Here is a 25,581-nt window from a genome sequence, read left to right as displayed (position 1 = left end):
GGCCGGGGATGAGTTTTCCAAGTCCTGTGGGCATGCTCCACCTCAATCTTCCTGTGGTCCATCTTCAGTTTCTCCGAGATCATTTCACTCACTTTGTCTTCAGATTCCATCCAGGTCTCATGTGGAGATTCTGCAATTCCATCCACAACCATGTTGTTCCGCCTTGATTGTCCCTCGAGTCTGATTTCTCCGTCATTGTTATCATGGATTCACACACAGATCTGATGTCCTCTCTCAATGACTTACAGATTGCTGTCCTCTTGCTATTATCCTGTTTCAACTCATCGGGCTGAGCCTGGGAGAACTGCAAACTGTCCTTCAGGATCTGGACCTCTCTGGTCAGGTCGTCCATTCTTGTATTAGTTGAATCAACCAGTATTCGGACACAACACTTGAAGCTATTTTATTGTTGCTGTAACAACTGCTTCTAGAACTATTTTTGTTTGTTTAAAAGATCCTTCACCTGTGATAGAGAGACACTACTGTGATCAACGGTACTCCCGCCGGCTTTGGTCTTTGTTATGATACCAATGTGGCGGCAGGTAGCCTAGTGGTTCGAGCGTTGGGACTTGTAACCGAACTAAGATCGAATCCCCAAGCTGACAAGGTAAAAATCAGTTAAGGCAGTTAAACCACTGTTCCTAGACCATCGTTGGAAATAATAATTTGTTCTTAACTGACTTGCCTAGTTAAATAAATAAAATAAAATGTAGGTTACGCTGTTACTCCTCGCATTTCCAGACAGGGCAGGTCGCAGGGAAGATTGAACACAATAAACAGCAGGGATCTAGACAGACACAAACCTGGGACAATCCGTGGTCTCTGCCACAATGGCTATCTGCATCGCTGGCTGTGTTTATACTCTCAGAAAAACACCTCTAGCTTGATAGGCAGCTAGTTATCATTTAGGCTAGCTGCTACACCAAGCAGCTCCTCAGACCCGGCCTTGGTTGGCAGGATCACTGGACAGATAGTAGCAGACCCATCAACTGATGCCAACCGTGTCACGGGACCCAAACTCAAAAGGTAGCTAGCTAGTAACCAAACTTTCAAAACTTTCCATAACAACAAACCGAGCTCTCCCTCGTTCCGCGGTCCGTGTTGTGCGGTGCGTTCAAGACAACTGGAGGCTAGAGGATGGGCAGCTGCTCAGTGTAAAGATGAGCGTACAGCAGGGGTCTGCAGTCTCTCCGTGGGAGTTCTTAATGATGTATAGTTTTCCCTTCTACCAAGAGGATGAGGAGAGTAGAGGAAATAGGGGGATTTGTGAGGGGAGGGGGGATTTGAGGGTATTCGTGACTTGATTGTTGAGGGAGCGGCCGTAGCTTGAGATGGGAGGGGCCGTAGGGTGAGATGGGAGGGGGGGTTTAGGTGACTTATGCTTGCACAGCAGATAAAACAATGAACCTTGCTGCACATCCCTGATTTGTGACTGAAGGTCACTGTCTGTTTGATGAGCTTTCTCTCTCTCAATAATCCGGTACTGGTACCCCTGTATATAGTCTCGTTGTTTTTATGTCATTTTCTTGTGTTACTTTTTGCTTTTATTTTTTTGCTTTATTTTTTACTTCCCATTTAGTGGTGCACAATTGTCCCAGCATCGTCCGGTTAGGGGAGGGTTTGGCCGGGGCAGGCCGTCATTTTAAAATAAGAATTTGTTCTTAACTGACTTGCCTAGTTAAATAAAGGTTAAAAAGATAATGATACTTTAGTTTATTTAGTAAATCTTTTCTTAACTCTATTTCTTGAACTGCATTGTTGGATAAGGGCTTGTAAGTAAGCATTTCACTGTGAGGTCTACCTACACCTGTTGCATGTGGCACGTGACAAAAAACATTTGATTTGATATATTTGATTTGAACTATTATTAGGCATGTTGAGGGCTCCTTTGGGACTGTTCTTGTGGGAGATGGGACTGCAGCTGCTCTTTGTCCATCCTGTGCCTCCATGTATCTCACTGTGATTCTGTGGCAGATGTGAACTGACTGTATGATGATGTAACACAGGTTGATGTTGTGCACTTGTGCTGAAAGAGACAACCTGTGCCAATAAAGCCAAGACCTCAGTGAGAGGGTTGCTGACTGTTCACGCTAGTGATGTAATTCAGGTACTGTTCCTCCACCAATCTTTGTATTACAAATGTAACAATGTTTTCCCCCTATTTAAAATGTGATATTTTATGTTGTTTTTTTCTATTCTTGTGTTTTCTCTCTACTGTTCCTTGTCTATAGGTTGTGAAGGATTTAAATGGTATTTTTTTTAAGTGAATTGCCGTTGGGGTTAACAGTAGGACCTACCTTTTAAAACATGTATTGGCGTCTTCTTCTCTCTGTGTGTATTAGTACAACATAGTACTACTATTTAAAGTACTACTATGGTAAAGGTACAACTGTGGATGCATTATAGTCCTTCTAATGCAAATTATTACCAGGAGCATGCTCTAATAGAGCGGCAGGTGTTGGGCCAGTAACTGAAAGGTTGCTTGTTTGAATACTGGAGCCGACAAGGTGAAAAATCTGTTGCTGTGCCCTTGAGCAAGGCACTTAACCCTAATTGCTCTAGGGGTGCTGTACAATGATGACCCCACTCTTTGTGGGTGTCTCAGGGGGAGTTGGGATATGCAAGAAGCACATTTCCATTATACACTTGTGTTAACAGGACAAATATAAACACCCCAAAAAATAATAATTATGTGTGTTAATCAATAGCATTTTTTCCATAAGTAGCTTTGACTTCATTATTGTGCCCTGTTGTGCCCTATGCCTGCACTGTTACTATGTGAACATGTAATGTAAAGTAAGATGTCAACAGAGAGTGGGTTTCCCCAGTCGGTGTACTCATACTCACCTGTAATGTCACAGAGTTTCTGTCGCCTCTAATTATTCTGCTTCTTTACTTCCAATGACCTTTCTATCAGTGTGTCTATGTGAATAGCACCTATTTCAATTTGTAGCTCAGAGCCATTTACCTCATACTCTCTCCCTGTGTTGTGAATGTGTTGATGTTTCAGAGCGTGGGAAGGGCAGGCAGGCCATACTGGGGGAGCACCCGTCCTCTTACGGAGACAATGGATACGGTAAGATCCCGCCTCTCAGCACCAAAACACTACCATATTACTTAGTGTATCGGCTTCCTCCATCTCTAGACACAGACTGCTACATTATCCACTCTATCCACACAGACTGCTACATTATCCACTCTATCCACACAGACTGCTACATTATCCACTCTATCCACACAGACTGCTACATTATCCACTCTATCCACACAGACTGCTACATTATCCACTCTATCCACACAGACTGCTACATTATCCACTCTATCCACACATACTGCTAAAGGATCCACTCTAACCACACAGACTGCTACATTATCCATCCCATCCATACAGACTGCTACATTATCCACACTCCCCATTCCTCAAGTGAAACCCTGCCCAACCACCTCTATGTCTCGGATGGTATAGATTCCCAACCTTATCTGAAGGTGAGAGGAGTAGAGAGTAGAGACCTCCCACCCTGCTTTGTCTCCAGAGGCTACCCATATGTAACCCACCTCTAGACTAGTTTTACCATCAGGGTTGTGTTTAGTAGGATCAAATAGGATCAAACAGTATACGAAAGCAGTTGCTGGCCTCCTCCATTTCAAAATGTTTTATCCCGTTTCATGCCTAAATCAAATCAAATGTATTTATATAGCCCTTCTTACATCAGCCGATATCTCAAAGTGCTGTACAGAAACCAAGCCTAAAACCCTAAACAGCAAGCAATGCAGGTGTAAAAGCACCTACTGAACACAACTCAGGTGGAAGTGAAAGTTGTAACCCCTCCTCCTCCTTTCCCCTTGGGTTTTGTATTCCAGGGTCACACTGCCCCCTGCTGCCTCTCCCAGGGAACAGCAGGTACAAGCTGAGCTCCCATGACATCCCAGAGGTAGTGGCTTACCCCCTGCCCCAAAGCTCCTCCTACAACAACCACGGCTCTAGCTCTGTCGCCATGGTGAGCGGCCTGCACCCCACCAAGATGAACTGCACCCGCATCTTCAACCTTTTCTGTCTCTATGGCAACATCGAAAAGGTCAGCAGCAGAGATCCATCTTAGGAGGGACTTGAGGGCATCCATGTGTGTGTTTGTGATAGTTTGAGTGTGAATTAACATTTCTTTGATGAATTCATTTTTTGTTGTTGTCAGTGTGTGTTATTCTGTTTGAAGTATTTCTGTTTGAAGTAGGTGTGCTAAAGCAGTAGTTCTCAAATCTCTCCTGGGGACCCACAACTGTTTTATGGATATAATCTATTCCAGAACACATCTGATTCATGGCGCCGGAGAAGATGGCTGATGTTTTACGTGCTCCTAACCAACTGTTTTTTCTTTTTCTCTTTTTTTTAATTGTTTGTAACTTTAAAAAAAAAACTTATTCTGTACATAATGTTGCTATGACCGGAAATAACTTCTGGACATCAGAACAGCGATAACTCACCATGAACTGGCAAAAGCTTTTTTTTTTCTTTAACGAGTCCGACGAGCCCGATGTGAAAGTCATACTGCTTTCCCGGGGACAGGCTCAAATCCCCATAATTTTCGTGAGAATTCGTAGGCGATCGAATGAACCCCCACTGCCTTCCGTTCTACTAGCTGACATGCAATCATTGGAAGAAGAAAAACAACGACCTACGAGGAAGATTAAACTACCAACGGGACATTTAAAAACTGTAATATCTAATGCTTCACTGAGTCGTGGCTGAACAACGACATTATCAACATACAGCTGGCTGGTTATACGCTGTATCGGCAGGATAGAACAGCTGCGTCTGGTAAGACAAGGGGGCGGACTATGTATATTTGTAAACAAATTTTAAGAAAGTCTCAAGGTTTTGCTCGCCTGAGGTAGAGTATCTCATGATAAGCTGTATACCACACAATCTACCTAGAGAGTTTTCATCTGTATTTTTTGTAGCTGTCTACATACCACCGCAGACCAATGCTGACACTAAGACCGCGCTCATTGAGCTGTATTCCTCCATAAGCAAACAGGAAAACGCTCATCCAGAGGCGGCGCTCTTAGAGGCCGGGACATTAATGCAGGGAAACTTAAACCCACTTTACAAAATGTCTATCGGCATGTTAAATGTGTAACCAGAGGGAAAAAACTTGTGACCACCTTTACTCCACACACAGAGACGTGTACAAACCTCTCCCTTGTCCTCCATTTGGCAAATCTGACCATAATTCCATCCTCCTTATTCCTGCTTACAGGCAAAAATTAAAGCAGGAAGCACCAGTGACTCGGTCTATAAAAAAATGGTCAGATGAAGCAGATGCTAAACTACAGGACTGTTTTGCTATCACAGACTGGAACATGTTCCGGGATTCTTCTGATGGCATTGAGGAGTACATCACAACAGTCACTGGCTTCATCAATAAGTGCATCGATGACGTCGTCACCACAGTGACCAAACGTACATACCCCAACCAGAAACCAAGGATTACAGGCATCATCCGCACTGAGCTAAAGGCTAGAGCTGCCGCTTTCAAGGAGCAGGACTCTAACCCGGAAGCTTATAAGAAATCCCACTATGCCCTCTGATGAACCATCAAACAGGCAAAGTGTCAATACAGGACTAAGATTGAATTGTACTACACCAGCTCCGACGCTTGTCAGGTGTGGCAGGGCTTACAAACCATTACAGACTACAAAGGGAAGTACAGCCGAGAGCTGCCCAGTGACACGAGCCTACCAGACGAGCTAAACTACTTTGATGCTTACTTTGAGGCAAACAACACTGAAACATGCATGAGAGCACCAGCTGTTCTGGACGACTGCGTGATCACGCTATCCGCAGCCCGATGTAAGTAAGACCTTTAAACAGGACAACATTCACAAGGCTGCAGGGCTATACGGATTATCAGGATGTGTACTACGAGCATGCGCTGACCAACTGGCAAGTGTCTTCACTGACATTTTCAACCTCTCCCTGTCCGAGTCTGTAATGTTTTAAGCAGACCACCATAGTCTCTGTGCCCAAGAACACTAAGGGAACCTGCCTAAATGACTACCGACCCGTAGCACTCACGTATGGAGCCACGAAGTGCTTTGAAAGGCTGATCATGGTTCACATCAACACCATTATCCCAGAAACCACTCCAATTTGCGTACCGCCTTAACAAATCCACAGATGATACAATCTCTATTGCACTCCACACTGCCCTTTCCCACCTGGACAAAAGGAAAACCTATGTGAGTATGCTATTCATTGACCACAGCTCAGCATTCAACACCATAGTGCCCTCAAAGCTCATCACTAAGCTAAGGACCCTGGGACTAAACACCTCCTTCTGCAACTGGATCCTGGACTTCCTGATGGGCCGCCCCCAGGTGGTAAGGGTAGGTAACAACACATCCGCCACACTGATCCACAACACAGGGTACCCTCAGGGGTGCGTACTCAGTCCCCTCCTGTACTCCCTGTTCACTCATGACTGCACGGCCAGGCATGATTCCAACACCATCATTAAGTTTGCTGATGACACAACAGTAGTAGGCCTGGTCACCGACAACGACGAGACAGCCTATAGGGAGGAGGTCAGAGACAACAACCTCTCCCTCAACGTGATCAAGACAAAGGAGATGATTGTGGACTACAGGAAAAGGAGGACCAAGCACGCCCCAATTCTCATCAACGGGGCTGTAGTGGAGCAGGTTGAGAACTTCAAGTTCCTTGGTGTCCACATCACCAACAAACTAACATGGTCCAAACATACCAAGACAGTCGTGAAGAGGGCACGGCAAAACCTATTCCCCCTCAGGAGACTGAAAAGATTTGACATGGGTCCCCAGATCCTCAAAAGGTCCGACAGTTGAACCATCAATGCCTGGTATGGCAACTGCTCGGCCTCCGACCGCAAGGCACTACAGAGGGTAGTGCGTACGGCCCAGTACATCACTGGTGCCAAGCTGCCTGCCATCCAGGACCTCTACACCAGGCGGTGTCAGAGGAAGGCCCTAAAAATAGTCAAATACTCCAGCCATCCTCGTCATAGACTGTTCTCTCTGCTACCACACGGCGAGCGGTACCGGACCGCCAAGTCTATGTCCAAGGGGCTTCTAAACAGCTTCTACCCCCAAGCCATAAGACTCCTGAACATCTAATCAAATGGCAAGCCAGACTATTTCCATTGCCCCCCCAACCCCTCTTTTACGCTGCTGCTACTCTCTGTTATTATCTATGTATAGTCACTTTAATAACTCTATCGGCATGTAGCCTAGTGGTTAGTGGGTTGGGCCAGTAACCAAAAGATTGCTAGATTGAATCCCTGAGCTGACAAGGTAAAAATCTGTTGTTCTGCCCCTGAACAAAGCAGTTAACCCACTTTTCCTAGGCCGTTGTTGTAAATAAGAATTTGTTCTTAAATGACATGCCTAGTTAAATAAAGGTTAAATGAAATAAATAAATAAACCTACATGTACATATTACCTCGACTTACCGGTGTAGTCTCGCTATTGTTATTTTACTGCTGCTGTTACTTACTTACTTACTTGTTCCTTTTATTTATTTTATTTCTTATTCTTATTAGTATTTTTTAAACTGCATTGTTGGTTAGGGGCTTGTAAGTAAGCATTTCACTGTTGTATTCAGCGCATTCAAATTGTCAACTAATTATCAAGCCCTTGACTAAGTCAATCAGGTTAGCTAGTTCAGGGTGAAACAAAATTGTGAAATGTCTGGCGGGCCCCGAGGAGGGGTTTGAGAACCACTGTGCTAAAGGTGTATGTAGCTATATAGTATTTGAGGCTTGCTATGTACATCATGTGTCTAAATCTGTGTGTGTGACAGGTGAAGTTCATGAAGAGTGTCCCGGGCACTGCCCTAGTAGAGATGGGGGATGAGTATGCAGTGGACAGGGCCATCACTCACCTCAACAGCATCAAGGTGTTTGGCAAGCGGCTTAATGTCTGGTGAGTGTCCTTGTTAGCATGTTAGAGGATATCTTAACACCTGCAGTATTCAACCACGGAATTAATGTTATTATCTAGTATATTTTTACTAATTCTTTGTATTCCATTCCCTTCCTCTCCATTTCTCTCCCTCTCTCTCTCTCTCTTTCTGTCTCTCTGTCTCTCTGTCTCTCTCTCTCTCTCTCTCTCTCTCTCTCTCTCTCTCTCTCTCTCTCTCTCTCTCTCTCTCTCTCTCTCTCTCTCTCTCTCTCTCTCTCTCTCTCTCTCTCTCTCTCTCTCTCTCTCTCTCTCTCTCTCTCTCTCTCTCTCTCTCTCTCTCTCTCTCTCTCTCTCTCTCTCTCTCTCTCTCTCTCTCTCTCTCTCTCTCTCTCTCTCTCTCTCTCTCTCTCTCTCTCTCTCTCTCTCTCTCTCTCTCTCTCTCTCTCTCTCTCTCCAGTGTGTCCAAGCAGCATGCGGTCATACCCAGTCAGGTGTTTGAACTGGAGGACGGCAGCAGCAGCTATAAGGACTTTGCCATGACCAGGAACAACCGCTTCACCAGCCAAGGCCAGGCCTCCAAGAACATCATCCAGCCACCCTCCTGTGTGTTGCACTACTACAATGTTCCTCCCTGCATCTCAGAGGACCAGCTACTGAGGGTAGGGCTGCAATGATGTCAATGGTAGCCGATAGGATGTGAGCAGAAGCCTGAGGGTTTGTGGGTCAAGGCTAGGGGACGGGATATAGGTAAGGTTTATGGTTAACTCCCACCCTGTGAGCTGCACAACGTTCCATCTGAAAGTACCAGCTGCTGAGGTTATGGCTGGAATGACAGGGTTTCTGGGGAATGGGGAATAGAGAAGGGTTTCTGAGGTCTGTATGGGGTAGGGTTTAGCGTTGACTCTCATCCTGTGAGCTGCACTATTACAAGCCCCTCCCCCTACATTTCAGAGGGCCAGCTGGATCTTGGAAGGAGGGTGGATGGATATCTGATGTTTGGTGGATAGGAGGCCTAAGAGATTAAACTATTTTGCTGAACAATTACTTCCATAGAAGAAGCGGACCACTGATGTATCTACCAGTCATTCACTGTCAATGATCTCTGTAGTTTGACCGTTACTAAAGAGCTCCATCTTGTGGATGTGGTTAGAAAAACATGAGCGTTGTCTCAGCTGCCCTTGTTGACTGTTGTTTGATTTCTTACAGCTATGCTCAGAACATGATGTGCCGGGTTTCACCAAGTTCAAGATGTTTGATGCAAAGCGTAAGTTTATCATTTTGTTCACTGTTCACTTTTTATTTTGTTAGGCTGTTGAAGGAGTTAGCTGTACTGCCATACTTAATTAAGTTGTCCTACTGTCCTCTCTTGTCATCAGCCTCCTCCAAAACTATCTCGGGGTTGTTAGAGTTTGACTCCAAGACGCACGCGGTTGAGGTCTTGACCGTCCTAAACCACTACCAGATCAGAATACCAAGTAAGTGACCAGATGGCCTTGCTTTCCTCAACAGTGACCGCACTCTAGCACCAAACACTCCACCGTTAGTAGTCACTCTCAGCGGGATAACTGAGTGTGTTACATAGTCAGGCACACTAGGACCGGAGTCTGTGTACCATCTGCTGCACACCTTTTTCTCAGACCAGACTTAACGCTGCTGTGTTCAGAATTCTCCCTGCCAATGTCCCCAACAGGGTGGACATGTGTGTGTGCATGCCATGTGAGCATGTGTGTTTGTTTATGTGTAGGAATATGTGTGAGTGTGTGTATAGTAGGTGTGTAACCCAGTGTGTCTGACCTTTTCCAGATGGCTCTAACCCCTACACCCTGAAGCTGTGCTTCTCCACGTCCTCTCACCTCTGAGGAACTCAGGACCAGGGCACCAGCAGGACTGACCAGAGCCCAGTAGGAGATGGAGAGAGAGAAAGGATGGGGCTGGGAGGGACAGAGTACTGAGCTAACAAGACACTGAGACTCACTGTCTCCCGTTGAAGTGGAGAAGACTACTGAAACACACAAGTGTGAAACACTGGAAAATTGCTGAAGAGGTTTTCTCTTGTACCTCTTGTTTTCTAGTATTTTCTGTTCTGTTAGTTTTTAAGTTGTCTCTATATAGAGAGAGCCAATCAGAACTAAGAACAGAGAGACGACACCCTCTCTTCCCATCGTCCGTTGGGGCTGAGCATGGTACTGTAATGTAACAGATGACCCCTGAAAAGACTTGTTGTGGACAGAATGTGATTACTTGCCAATTTTTGCATTGTGTTCGAAGACTGAATAGAGGACGTCCAATATGCATCCATGCTGGTAAAGACTATCCAAAATGGTCGCCGTATTTATGGGTGGACAGTGCTGCATTTATGCTCACCTTATTTAGCTGAGCAGCAGAAACTCAGTCGGTACTTCAGTGGAACAATGTGTCAATATGAATTTAAAATCACACTGTAACATGTAAATGTGTATATAATTGAAATGAAAGCTCTGCTATAGAGGGTTGTGACAGGGGAGCGGGTGATATTATTCATCTTATTTGAGGTCATTGTGTCAGCAGGTGTTTTGCTTTGGAGTGGACCGTTTAATGATGCGTTTTAGACACTGTGTTTGTACGATGTTTACACATGAAGAGCCCATGGTCTGTGTAGTATGTCAGTGTTTTGGGGCACACTGTTTGAATGTTAGTACTGGGTTCAGTGTAGTATCATGGCTCGCCTGCACTGGTTCAGTGTCAGTAGTTTTGTACATTCAGACTGTTTTAATGTTTAGTGACACGCCGATATGTCTTGTGTTCACAAAATGGCTGTATCCAGAATCATTATACATCACCCCTAGCTCTTTGCCTCATTAATTAGCAAATATTTTGATATTAATTAGTATATTTAAAACATTTATGGACATTTTCAGATGTCCTAATCCCTCAAATACCTAAGGTTATTTGGGAACTGCCCTGTCAAAGAGTGTAACAAATAATATGACTACAAATTCTTAGCACAATAAACTTGGGATTCCATTTTACTTGCAAAATAAGGAAATTACATGTTAAAGCCAAATTCCATTGGTCTACTCTGTATGTACTATTGTATAACATGAGCAATTACATACAGTACAAACCTTAAGGTGTTAATCAACCTTTCTGCAAGTAGCAAATTGCTATTGTATCTACTGCAGGGGAGGCTTTTCCAGGCACAGGATCAGGTTTGATTGGTTCTGGATGCATCCTGAGAACGTGACATTCATTAAGCATTCAACAGTCTACAGATCCTCTTACATTTTATTATTCCAGAATTGTTCCACATTCCGACTTCCATTTCAAAAGCCTGGAGTTACCATAAACAGCAGTCTTGTGCTTAAGTTCATGTTATCATCAAATGTAAGACACTACACGCATGTTCAGGTGGGTAGATCCCATGACTTCCATGTCTGACTGGTCATTAAATGGCGTTGTATCTATGGCTTTGTGGTGGATTTTATGGAGTTTTGTGATTTTGTGCCAGTGTTAGTCACTGGAGTGACACCAGAATAGAATCCTCATGCACACTACTGATTGTCCATACTCCTGCCCTATGAGCTTTGAGAACACACTACAATGAATTCCCTTAAACAAACTTCAGAGGATCCCTCTGCCCACAAATGTATCTCTGAGGGCATAACTTGTTCAAATAGAACACTGCAGCCTTTGCTTTCCAGAGTCCCTATTGTCAGTAAAGGAACGTAGCTTCCCACAGCTAAAGCTTTACTTTTCATGACTTGACCAGAAGGCACTTTACATTGTAATGGGAGAGCTGGTTGGGAGGATATGAGAAAGGACAGGACAAGCGAGGATGAAACTGAGACACACACAGTAACATTATTAGTGATAGTTATTTTCCCTGTGCTCAGCTAGTGACATGTACTTGAATAACAAACATGACTTGCTCTTTCAACTCTTAACACTAAGAAAAACACAAACTTATACAAACCCATGTGGGCACACTCTGACAAACACCTCTCTCTCCTATCTCTCTCTTTTTCACACTCCAGCCTGGTCTCTAGCTTTGCTGCACACTCCTACACACACCCTTGGTGCCCAGTAATCCGTTGGGGAACGCTGGTCTCTCGTGACCCTCTCTCTAAATTTACAGCTGCCTGTTGCTGTTCCCTGTGTGGGTCTCTCATATTTCTCTAGCCGGCTGCGACACTAATAATAGCTGTGCTGCGACACAGATTACTCCAGTCTGAGCCGAGGAGGGTACCTCTCTCTCTCTCTGCTGGGGCCTTTTCTAGTTCCCTGGCTTTCTTTATTTAGCCACTGACCCGTTCCTCTTTTCTCTTTGGAACAGAGGGCAGGTCACAGGCTCATTAGCATATTAAGGCTGTATGCATGTTTTTTTATCATGACTGGGTCTTATGGTCAGCACTTAATCAGAGTATTATGAGTGCTATACTGAAGGTGATAAAAAAAACAGCAAGGATTTAGGAAGGAGGAAGATAGTAGCTCATATGAATTTACACAGACTTCACATGAGCAGAGAGGGAGGGACTGTAATAAGAAAGTCAGAATAAGCACAGACGTCCTCCAGCTCTTTGTGTCCCAGTTTTCTAGGCTAGCCAGGCCGATCTATGTAAACAGGTGCCCTTGAGCCCAGAGATACCCAGAGAGATACTTGTCTCTTCAAAGGTGCGATTCCCACTAACCACTCCATTATGATTCTAGCCTCACATGTCACTCTTGACAGCTCTCCTTTAAACTGACAGCTACCTCTGATTCTCTGTACATGAAAGCCACATATATGACATTTTATAACTGCAGAAGAACATGTCTCACACAGGGGAAAAGTCCTTTGGGAGAACCGAAAATGTCATATTTAATCCTGGGATGGAAGGGGGATCTCCTGGCTCAGTAGTCCTGGCAATTGGGCGTATGTGTTTGTGCATGCGTAGGCCTATGTGTGTGTTTATCACGTGTGTGTGTGTGTGTGTGTTGATCCAGTGCCACCTGCCTGGATATCCGACCGCAGTCTTTTTCTCAGGTCCAGTAAATCTCTTATGGCTATGTGAGAGGTTATTTGAGGACAGCTGTGAATCCCACCTGGAGCCATCCGGCGGACTGTGACACCTCGCCAGTCCAGCATCGCTGACCAGTGAACCCTGGCCAAGACCTTGTCACATGGGTCTTACAGTGTGTGCATCAATGGAGATTGTGTATGAGGAGTACTCTAAGGTAATGTGTTTATACAGCTTTAAGGACACATTATATTTATTTGACAGGGATGCGTTCAATACGAAAAAATGGTGTGAAACATAACGGTGCTGTTCTGAACGACCAGTTGAACGACCAGTGAGGGGTTGGGTTGTTGGTTGGGGAACGCTGTCAGCATGGCCGCTACGCCTGAAATACTTTCACTCATTGCTTCAAGCCACACCCCTCCACATTCACCAAACGGAGTAAATGTACCTCAAAGTCTGTTCTAGAAAGTTGAAGAACGTTTTGGGCAAACACACCCAAGGTGTGTTGTAATCCTCTGCTACCCCACTGGGATATGATTAAAACATAATTACAGCAAGATATTTTGGTCTTTGGCCGAAGGCCTCATACAGCATTTAAAATGTACGCATGAGTTATTTTGGGGGAGCTATAGTTAGCTATTTATTTTATGTCTGTGTAATTGCAAGCACTTCCTTATAGGCATCAGTAAAAAGAATACCCCTACGAGGTAAACGTATTAACCTTTATGAAAATGAGCTCTTGAGAAATCCATTACAATACACAATATTATTATATTAACTTCCTAACACTCAGCCCAACTCTAAACAAACTCCTTTATAAACTCAGCAAAAAAAGCAACGGCCCTTTTTCAGGACCCTGTTTTTCAAAGATAGTTCGCAAAAATCCAAATAACTTCACAGATCTTCATTGTAAAGGGTTTAAACACTGTTTTCCATACTTGTTCAATGAACCATAAACAATTAATGAACATGCACCTGTGGAACGGTCGTTAAGACACTAACAGCTTAGGCAATTAAGGTCACAGTTCTGAAAACTTAGGACACTAAAGAGGCCTTTCTATTGACTCTGAAAAACACCAAAAGAAAGATGCCCAGGTTCCCTGCTCATCTGCATGAACGTGCCTTAGGCATGCTGCAAGGAGGCATGAGGACTGCATATGTGGCCAGGGCAATAAATTGCAATGTCCGTAATGTGAGACGCCTAAGACAGCGCTACAGGGAGACAGGACGGACAGCTGATCATCCTCGCAGTGGCAGACCACAAGTAGCAACACCTGCACAGGATCGGTACATCCGAACATCACACCTGCGGGACAGGTACAGGATGGCAACAACAACTGCTCCAGTTACACCAGGAACCCACAATCCCTCCATCAATGCTCAGACTGTCCACAATAGGATGAGAGAGGCTGGACTGAGGGCTTGTAGGCCTGTTGTAAGGCAGACATCACTGGCAACAACGTCGCCTATGGGCACAAACCCACCGTTGCTAAACCAGACAGGACTGACAAAAAGTGCTCTTCACTGACGATTCGCGGTTTTGCCTCACCAGAGGTGATGGTCGGATTCACGTTTATCGTCGAATGAGCGTGTACTCTGGAGAGGGATCGATTTGGAGGTGGAGGGTCCGTCATGCCATTGCAGGCAATCTCAATGCTGTGTGTTACAGGGAAGACATCCCCCTCCCTCATGTGGTACCCTTCCTGCAGGCTCATCCTGACATGACCCTCCAGCATGACAATGCCACCAGCCATACTACTCATTCTGTGCGGGATTTCCTGCAAGACAGGAATGTCAGTGTTCTGCCATGGCCAGCGAATAGCCCGGATCTCAATCCCATTGAGCACGTCTGAGCACGTCTGGGACCTGTTGGATCGGAGGGTGAGGGCTAGGGCCATTTGCAGGTGCCTTGGTGGAAGAGTGGGGTAACATCTCACAGCCAGGGTACTTAATACAGCTGGTGGCCACATCAGATACTGACTGTTACTTTTGATTTTGACGTTTGATGTCTCAGTTGTTGAATTTTGTTATGTTCATACAGATATTTACACATGTTAAGTTTGCTGGAAAAAAACGCAGTTGACAGTGAGAGGATGTGGTTTTTTTTGCTGAGTTTATAACTCCCATGAACCCTGGGGAAAGAGCCAAGTTCAAACCCTGCCAATGCAAACACACTAACTGAGAAATTAGGCTACGAAAGCAAGTTTGCAGAAGTCTGACTAGCTGAAATAGTCAAACAAAGGCTTGTCCTGTCCTTGTTTTTTGAATTGTGTCAGTGTTGAAGGATTACAATGCATATGTCTCATATTTTGCAACTAGTCAGTTTGCTATTTATTACATTATGGAGCTCCACATCTAGCACTTACTGTATGGTGACTGATCATCACATTTAGCATGCTCTTCTATGTCCGCTCTCCTATTCAGAATGAATTTACTGTGGAGGTTTGTCCTTGGCCTTGTTTTATTAGAGCATGAACACAAACAGTAGCAATCATTGATGCGATGCCGTGACTTTGTCGACTTTCAAACAACTGAAACAAAGTTGGTAAAGACCTGAGCAATCTAGACTAGTCTAAAGCCTCCATACCTCAAGGGCCCTACTCCAGTTTTATTGTGTTTGTTCTGTTCCATAAGGAGGCCATTACCTCAATCAACATCACTATACGTTTACTGCTCTTATCCAAATAGTGATAGTAGGCAGCAGATGATATGACGTCAGGTAAATAACAGAATGTTATTGCACCTCTCAACTGAAGATGTTTATTGCTTTTTAAAGTGCCTCAATGATCCCTAAGTACTAACCATAACGGCTAGACAAAGATAAACCGACACAGAATCCATTCAGCTCCATGGGCAATACTGTATATACACATTTTTCAGTAGCTTGTGTGATTTCCTTAGTCACTCTACGGTGGATCTACAGTTGCTGAAGGCGTCTCAAGTTCCCACCTCATCCTCTCTGACCTCCTTTTCTCCTCAAATTGTCTAGAGAGCAGTGTGGGTAGAGGATAGTTATGTAAATAGATCTAGCAGTTTCTCTCAAGTGCAATGTGGGTAGTGGCAAGCCTGTTCTCCTCTGAGGAATACAAAAGGGTTTTTCTCTCCCCCTCACCTCTGCTACTCCTTCTAGAATCAAAGGGCAAAGTACAAAATATGGGTATAATCAGAGACAACTTCTCTGGGCTTATAACCAGCAGGAACACCATACTGCAGCCTACAGTACTGTCATTTTATTTCCCTCTTCTGGCTTTAAAAATGCTCTGCTAAGCTTGAGGCATTAGTTAACCAAACTGAGACCTCCTTTCTGAGTGGCCTATTTTGAACAACCCGGTCGCTTCTGCAACTTCTCATTTGAGAAACACCTCCACAGCTAGAAGCTGTGTAGCGTCTACATTATTTATTTTTAGGAGAATCTACTATTGACATAAACATTAATATATTATAAATTAGGTATCTAAAATGAAAGCTAATGAAATGAAAACAAATAAAGGACTACTGTGGAAGAGGATTTCTGGCAATGGGCTAAAAGAGGCTTGGCTCCTGAGTCATATATTAAGTAATAGAATCATATAATTGATACAGACTGCACTCCCAGGCAGTTCTACATTGTTAATACAGTAGAGTAGCTGTAGCCTGTTATCACAAACCATGAGAAGGAGAGAGAGAAAAGAGTAGGAAGCAGAGAGAGGAGACAATGATTTATTGATCAGACTGTACTTCACTCACTACTTATTTTTGTTTTAATCACATTGCTTGTAATGACTATAATGGGCGGTTGTATCATGCCTCATTTTCAAAGTTAACTCTGCCACATAGAGCAGGCATATCCTTAGGAAATGTGATGACATTTCACCATCAGTGACCAAATTTCAGTAGTGTACAAGATGTGTACATTTTCTAGACCCAAAAGAGAAATCTAAAGAGGATTTTGGAGCTGGAAAACAGAAAAAAGTGGACAATGGACATCAGCCCACTGATGGACTTGACCTTCCTTTAGGACAGTGAGGAAGGAGTGTGTCGAGGAATTTTGGCGTCAAGTACAAACAGAGCCGTACTCCAGTAGCACTGGAGGTGAATTGGATGGGAATAAGGATGAATTACCTGAGGTGGCAGGTGTGGTGATGGTCATGATAAAGATGATTCTGGTCCAGTAGGGGTGACATTTTGGGAGAAAGTGGATCCCTACCTTTTGGCTGACCCATGTGTGGTTTCGGGTTGGGTGAGGGAGTTGGGTGCTGTTGAATTGGTGAAGGTGATAATTTTTTGTGTTTCTTGGTATTTGGTATTTTATTCGGAACCTCATTAGCTGTTGCAAAAGCAGCAGCTACTCTTCCTGGGGTCCACATAAAACATTAAACATGACATAATACAGAACATTAATAGACAAGAACAGAACTACATCAATAAAATAAACATATCAATACATATACAAACTATGTAGGTCAAATAGGGGAGAGGAGTTATTTTTTATTTTATTTTATTTAAGTCTATATACTGTGTGCAAATGAGGTCGGACAAGGGAGGTAAGGCAATAGCAATTAAACACTGGAGTGATAGATGTGCAGAAGATGAGTGTGCAAGTAGAAATACTGGGGTGCAAAGGAGCAAAATAAATAAAATAAACAACAGTATGGGGATGAGGTAGTTGGATGGGCTATTTAAAGATGAGCTATGGTGCAGTGATCTGTTTAGCTTCTCTGACAGCTGGTGCTAGTGAGGGAGATATGAGTCTCCAGCTTCAGTGATTTTAACAGTTTGACAGTTTTCTACAGTTTGTTCTGGATTTGGGGACTGTGAAAATACCTCTGGTGGCATGTCTGGTGGGGTAAGTGTGTGTTACAGAGCTGGGTGTAAGTTGACTATGCAAAGAATTTGGGATTTTCAACACATTAATGTTTCTCATATAAAGAAGAAGTAAAAAAAAGAAGTCAGTCTCTCCTCATTGAGCCAATGAGCTAGGTAGGGGTGGTATACAGAAGATATCCCTATTTGGTAAAATACCAAGTCAATATTATGGCACGAACAGCTAAAATAAGCAAAGAGAAATGACAGCCCGTCATTATTTTAAGACATGAAGGTCAGTCAGTGAAAGTTTCTTCAAGTGCAGTTGCAAAAACCATCATACACTATGACGAAACTGGCTCTCATGAGGACCGACACAGGAAAGGAAGACCCAGAGTTACCTCTGCTGCAGAGGATACGTTCATTAGAGTTACAAGCCTCAGAATTTGCAACCCAAATAAATGATTCACAGAGTTCAAGAAACAGACATCTCAACATCAATTGCTCAGAGGAGACTGTGTGAATCAGACCTTCATGGTCAAATTTCTGCAAAGAAACCACTAGTAAACGACACCAATAAGAAGAAGAGACTTGCTTAGGCCAAGACAAATTAGCAATGGACATTAGACCGGTGGACATCAGTCCTTTGGTCTGATGAGTCCAAATTTGATATTTTTGGTTCCAACCACCGTGTCTTTGTGAGACGCAGAATAGGTGAACAGATGATCTCTGCATGCGTGGTTCCCACCGTGATGCATTGGAGGAAGAGGTGTGATGGTGTTAGGGTGCTTTGCTGGTGACACTGTCATTGATTTATTTAGAATTCAAGGCACACTTAACCATCATGGCTACAACAGCATTCTGAAGCGATACGCAATCCCATCTGGTTTACGTTTAGTGGGACTGTCATTTGTTTTTTCAACAGGACAATGACCCAACACACCTCAAGGCTGTGTAGGGGCTATTTGACCAAGAATGAGTGTGATGGAGTGGTGTATCAGATGACCTGGCCTCCACAATCACCCGACCTCAACCCAATTCAGATGGTTTGAGATGAGTTGGGCCACAGAGTGAAGGAAAAGCAGCCAACAAGAGCTCAGCATATGTGGGAATTCCTTCAGGACTGTTGGAAAAGCATTCCAGGTGAAGCTGGTTGAGAGAATGCCAAGAGTGTGCAAAGCTGTCATCAAGGCAAAGGGTGGCTACTTTGAAGAATCTAAAATATATTTTGATATGTTTAACAATTTTTTGGTTACTACATGATTCCATATGTGTTATTTTATAGTTTTGATGTCTTCACTATTTTTTGTCTACAATATAGAAAATAGTAAAAAAATTAAGTAAACCCTTGAATGAGTAGGTGTGCCCAAACGTTTGGCTGGTACTGTATGTTTTTTCAACAACAGGTTATGGCAAAAATATCAAAGGCTGCACTGAAATCTAACAGTGTGCTGAGAGCTGGCAGCAAGCTGATAGGTCTGCTGTTGGAACCAGTAAAAGCCTCTTTACCACTCTTTGGTAGCAAAATTACTTTGGCTTCCCTCCAGACCTGAGGATAAAGACGTTCCTTTAGGCTCAGACTTTTTTTTTCTCAATTTCCGCCTGAATGATGTGCCCGAGTAACTGCCTGTTGCTCAGGCCCTGAAGCCGGGATATTCATATAATTGGTACCATTGGAAAGAAAACACTTTGAAGCGTGTGGAAATGTTAAAAATAATGTAGGAGAATATAACACAATAGATATGGAAGGAGTAAATCCAAAGAAAAACCAACCTGATTTAGAATGGCAAGTATAAGGTCATACTGAGAATTAGAATTACTCCCTGGATGCAATTCCTTTGGCTTCCACAGGGTGTCAGCAGTCTATGTTCAAGGTTTCAGGCTTGTAACTTTGAAAACGAATAAGAAATATCAGTTTTAGTACAGGGACAGTCTAAGAAATGTGTGTTTGCGTGCGCCATGAAGACAGGACACACCTGCTAAAATTAGTTTCCTATTGAACATACTTCATTCTGCAAGAAATATTATAGTTTGATTACATTTTAGGGTATCTGAGGAGTAAATAGAAATGTATTTTGACTTGTTGAATCAAAGTTTAGGGGTAGATTTTCGGATTCCTTTCTCTGCATGTTGAACGAGTGGATTACTCAAATCGATGGTGCCAACAAAACAGTCTTTTTTGGGATATAAAACTGGTTTTATCTAACAAAACGACACTACATGTTATAGCTGGGACCCTTTGGATGACAAATCAGAGGAAGATTTTCAAAAAGTAAGTGAATATTTAATCACCATTTGTGAATTTATGAAACCTGTGCCGGTGGAAAAAGTTTGATGTGGGGCGCTGTCCACAAACAATCGCATGGCATGTTTTTGCAGTAATAGCTACTGTAAATCGGACAGTGCAGTTAGATTAACAATAATTTAAGCTTTCAACCGATATAAGACACTTATATGTACTTAAATGTTTAATATCCACAATTTTTATGATTATTCATTTGAATTGCGCGCCCTCCAGTTTCACCAGAAGTTGTCCCGCTAGCGGGACGCCTAGGCTTAAGTTAAAGATATGACAGATATGAGAGACTATAGAGTCAGCTACCATCCTCCGTAGCTCTCAATCTAAGTTGTCAATGCCAGGAGGTTTGTCATTATTGATCGATAACAGTAATTTTTCCACCTCTCCCACACTAACTTTAAAAAATCTAACTTGTAACGCTTTTATTTCATTCTTTGTTTTTTTATCGATTAATATGATGGCTCACTGTTCATTGTTGGAATTTCCTGAATAAGTTTGCCCACTTTGCCAATGAAGTCATTATAAAAAATAATCATCAAATAATCATCAAATGGTTTTGTGATGAATAAGCCATCTGAATCGATGAAAGATGGAGTTGACTTTGTCTTTCTGGCCATAATTTAATTTAAAGTACTCCAAAGTTTTTTTCCATCATTGATCTTGGCTTCATAATACAGTTTCTTCTTCCTTTTGTTAAGTTTAGTGTTGTGTCGTTAGTATCCTTAATGTGATGACATGCTATTTTATCAAATCGATTACCTAACGTTTAATTGATTACGTGATTTAATTAAACATGGAACAATTCATTCATTAATAACCTGGGGCACCATGGAGAAGTTTATTTAACGAGTTCCATCTTACGAATGAACTCTTAGAGATCTGAAGATCTGATCAGTCATCAATCAGTCATTAATTATTCTTTACCTTCTATCAGTCTCATCTGAATGTCGTAAAATTCTTGCTTATCTGCACGAACCCTAGTTTCCAAAATGAATCAGCAATATACAAATTGGCTTAATTATTTATTTACTAACTAACTAACTAATCACAGAAATACATTGCTTACTAACACAATGCATTGGCTTGGTAGACAAAAGGAAATAGGAGGCCTGAGAAAGAGCGGGAAAAACTAAATGGATTGACTACACACAGTCTATAATTATATTCATTGAAATGCTAATCCTTTGTGCATGAACGGTCGCTCATTTGAGAATAATTGCAATTTATATAATTACGCCCGTATGTCGTTGTTGTCTCCTCTGTTGGAAACCTCGATCGTCCTGTAGGGTTCAGCAGAGTCTCTGGTTAACTTGACCAGAAGTCATGTCTTTTGTGGTTGTAAGTGGTGAGAAGGATACTTCAGAGTACCATTCAGACATGTTGTCATAGAATAGATGCTTCGGCGGTTGTCGGTATTCTCGTTCTAGATTTATGTAATTTTTAGCTACAGAATAGTAATTATAACTAGTAATTATAAGCGCCTATGATACCCCCAGGGCACGTCATGACATTAGTCACATAATTTCTCAATATGCAGTAGATCAGCCAGTCAGATATGTAGCCAGACTTATTAGCCACTCATTTTGCCCCATCTCTTTCAACCATAGAGTTGTTCAATTCCTCATCAATCCATGGAGCCTTAATAGTTCTAAAAGTCAGTTTCTTAACAGGTGCATGTTTATCAATAATTGGGAGGAGCAATTTCATAAATTCATCAAGTGCAGCATCTGAATGCTCCTTATTAATCACATCACACCATCAAATATCTTAACATTATCCACATAAGAGTCACAGCAAAATATACACTATTTTAGGCCCAGCTTTTGGAACTGTGGCTTTCCTGGATATAGCCTCTATATTGTGATCACTTCATCCAATGGGTACGGATATAGCTTTAGAACAGAGTTCTACAGTATTAGTAAAAATGTGATGAATACATGTGGATGATCTTGTTCCTGTAGTGTTTGTACACACCCTGGTAGGTTGATTAATAACCTGAACCAGATTACAGGCACTGGTTACAGTAAGAAGCTTCCTCTTGAGCAGACAGCTTGATGAAAACCTGTCAATATTCAGGTTCCCAAGAAAGTAGACCTCTCTGTTTACATCACATACACTATCAAGCATTTCACACATATTATTTAGATACTGACTGCTTGCACTTGGTGGCCTATAGCAACACCCCAAAAGAAAAGGCTTTCGATGTGCCAAGTGAACCTGCAACCACAACACTTCAATAACACTTCAATAACACTTGACATAAGATCTTCTCTAAGCATTACAGGGATATGGCTCTGAATATATAAAGCAACATCTCCCCCAAAAGCATTTCTGTCTCTTCTATAGATGTTATATCATTGTACTGATACTGCTGTATCATCAAATTAATTATCTGCGTCTCAGAAATGGCAAATATATGAACGTTATCTGATGTTAGCAAGTTATTGATTTCATTAACCCATAGGCTTGGCTCTTTCATCCATTCCAGGCTTCTGGGAGGGAAGGTGGACAATGAGCCTGTCATAGCAGATGTAAGCAATGTCCCCACGCGTTCTGGCAGCTTTCATGGATGGGATAAGATCTTTCCTCTTCCGGCACACAGTTTCAGGATAGTCCTTGTTGAGGAAGATATACGTTCCTCTCAAGTTCTTGGCTCTTTCCAGAACAGCTACCGTGTCATTCAACCTCAAGAACTTGACCACTATCGGCCTGGGCCTGTCACCTGGGCTTATGATGGGTTTTCCAGTCCTGTGGGCAAGCTCCACCTCAATCTTCCTGTGGTCCATCTTCAATTTCTCCGAGATCAATTCACTCACTTTGACTCCAGATTCCATCCAGGTCTCATGTGGAGATTCTGCAATTCCATCCACAACCATGTTGTTCCGCCTTGATTGTCCCTCGAGTCTGATTTCTCAGTCATTGTTATCATGGATTCACACACAGATCTGATGTCCTCTCTCAATGACTTACAGACTGCTGTCATCTTGCCATGCTACTGTTTCAACTCATCGAGCTGACCCAGGAGAGCTGCAAACTGTTCTTCAGGTCCTGGACCTCTCTGGTCAGGTCGTCCATTATTTTATTAGTTGAACTGAGCAGTATTCGGACAAAACACGAAGCTACTGTATATTCTTGTTGTAACACCTGATGGTAGAACTACTTTTGTTTGTTTAAAAGATCCTTCACCTGTGATAGTGAGACACCACTGTCCTCAATGGTGCTACCGCAGGCTTTGGACTTTGTTTGGGCAGGGCAGGTCACAGGGAAGATTGAACAAAAATAACAGCAGGGATCTAGACAGCCACAAACATGGGACAATCTGTGATCCCTGCCACAATGGCTAACCACGTCACGGGCTGCGTTCAAGCTCTCAAGAAAACTAGCAGCTAGGCTAGCTCCTACACCAAATAGCTTCTCAGACCCGGCCTTGGTTGACGGGATCACTGGACTGAGAGTAGCAGGGGGAAGATTCCCGGTGTCTGTGAAGCCCGTCATTTGGTGCAACACAGACCCAGTAGCGAGCGTTTCCACTACAAAGTAATGTTAGGATATATCAGTTATCCTATAAGAGCTTTTGTGCAGAACACACTACTGTGTTTCAGGTACCAAGCTTGTGGTCATGTTGCAGCAATATGTAGGAGGGAGATTCCTAGATGTGCAGAAGGGCATTGGACAAAGAAATGTGTAGTGTCGGTGAAAGAAGTTAACTATAGGGGTGCCCTTGTTGCTGGGGATCAGAAGTGTCCGGTGCGAGAGAGGCTGGTTGAGTTGGTTGAGTCATCAGAGTTGTACAGAAGATGTCGTATACTGAGGCAGTGAAGAAAGTAGAGGAAGATGGATTGAGGGTGAGGTATCCTAAGAGGCTCCCGGTGAATAGTAGACCTTTGCCAGTACGAATGAAATGCAATTCAGTAAAGTTGGCTTTTTAGAGTACATTGCCATGGTTATAATCTGTACTGCAGAAATTAAACATTCATCACAAAAATAGATGTTATGGTGGCAGCTGCAGAGAAGTACTTGGGTTTACAAGATTTTACTGCAGAGGAGTTACAGGGTGTGTTGAATGGTAGTGTCCCATCCTCCCTGGCTGTCGGTCAAAGTAGTGTAACGGGGAGGTGTTTTTTTAATGAATGTAAAGTACTTTTTTTCATCACAGTGTAATGGATTTACACTACAGTCCAATTGGTGGCGGAAATGCATATTTTTGGTAGAAGAAGGAGGAGGAGGCTCGTGGGAAAATGGCAGAAGTGGATGCTGAGTTCGAATCAAGCAGCGGGTCAAGTAAATTTGGTGAAGATGAATGTTCTGAATGGACAGTAGTATTGAAAACTGGAACAAAAAGGAAATGGCCTAAAATTGGAGTGGAGTGTGTGACTGATATTTTGATTCATTATATTTCTGAAGAACAGGGGAAGATTGCAGTGGGTCTCAAAAGAATGCGGACAACAGAAGTTTTGTGTTTTGAACTTCGGAGTAGGGCACCTGTCAAAGGAGTCATCTCAGGGGTGATGACGGATGTTCAGGTTGAATACATGAAGAGAATTCCTGCCATGGCTGGTGCCCAGTGTCTGACCTGCTGGGTGAATGAAGAAAAAGAAGAAAGTCTGTCAGTCTTGTTGTTTTTTGATAAAGAGCAAATACCTACTCATGTGAAACTTGGTTATGTAAGATACGTCGTAAGAGTTTTCGTCCCCAAACCACTGCAGTGTAAGAATTGTAAAAGGATTTTGCCATGTTTCAAGTGTGTGCAGACGAGTATACTAAGGAACGATGTGTAGAACGACAACAGTGTTGCAATTCTGGTGGGGATCCTGATTCTGAGCTCCTGGAGTGCCCTGTAAAGGTGAAGGAGATTAAAGTGGCAAAAGTTAGAGCAGTCTAGCGAATCTCCTATGCAGGGGCGAAAAAAATAATTGAGAAAACAAGTGATGGTAGTGAAGACATGGTAGTGGATACACCACAGCCTGTAGTAAATGTTTGCTTCCAGACAAAAGATACCCTGTGTGGATTTTGTTGTGTTCATTGCCACAGTGATAAACTGTACAGCACAAGTCTCAAAGAAGTCTAAGAAACTGGACATTATTGTGGCTGCGACAGAAAAGTTTTTGTGGACTTAAGGATTTTACATCTGAAGACTTGCAAGGTGTACTGGCGCCGGAAGACCCTCCCTCACAGGTTCCCCTTGTGCCTGTGTAGGAATCAGATCGGTTGCATTTTTAACCGGAAAATTAGTTCAAATTATTTATGTATTTCTTTGGTCGTTTTTGGGTAGTTTGTTCAGTTTTGGTGGGAACCCTGTTTCCATCCCACCTAGTAGGTGGTGTGATGCACATTAAATTGTGTGATCGCCAATATACCATAGAATAAGAAAAATAAGAGTTCTTTAGGCCTCTTGAGTAGGATTTTAAAGGGTAAATAGTGGAATGGGGTGGTGTTTTTAAAATTATTATTATTATTTATATTCTTAGATAGGGCAAATGTTTCCTTTCCCCCAATTGTATAGTACCTTATCACAAAAATGTAGGCAGACCGTGAACGGCCAAACACTCCAATCAGTACAGTAGGTGGCGGTGTATTGGATGCGAT

General features: G+C 42.9%; 1 protein-coding gene across 1 annotated transcript in view; it reads left to right on the top strand.

Annotated features, from left to right (window-relative positions):
• LOC110530258 (heterogeneous nuclear ribonucleoprotein L-like) overlaps positions 1 to 11,378 on the top strand; it is a 70,608-nt gene extending 59,230 nt beyond the window's left edge. Inside the window, exons 7-13 of the mRNA XM_036986453.2 lie at positions 3,011 to 3,076; positions 3,862 to 4,076; positions 7,835 to 7,956; positions 8,393 to 8,594; positions 9,142 to 9,199; positions 9,312 to 9,410; positions 9,739 to 11,378. Coding sequence (XP_036842348.1) covers positions 3,011 to 3,076; positions 3,862 to 4,076; positions 7,835 to 7,956; positions 8,393 to 8,594; positions 9,142 to 9,199; positions 9,312 to 9,410; positions 9,739 to 9,794 — 818 coding nt within the window. The 3' untranslated portion in view covers positions 9,795 to 11,378. The remainder of the gene's footprint in view (positions 1 to 3,010; positions 3,077 to 3,861; positions 4,077 to 7,834; positions 7,957 to 8,392; positions 8,595 to 9,141; positions 9,200 to 9,311; positions 9,411 to 9,738) is intronic.
• Positions 11,379 to 25,581: the final 14,203 nt, after the last annotated feature.

This window comes from Oncorhynchus mykiss, chromosome 1, assembly GCF_057628025.1.
Source record: "Oncorhynchus mykiss isolate SJ-2025 chromosome 1, ASM5762802v1, whole genome shotgun sequence".
In the NCBI taxonomy this organism is placed as follows: Eukaryota; Metazoa; Chordata; class Actinopteri; order Salmoniformes; family Salmonidae; genus Oncorhynchus; species Oncorhynchus mykiss.
The sequence above is the reverse complement of the archived record's forward strand: the minus strand, read 5'-3'. Positions and strand labels throughout refer to the sequence as shown.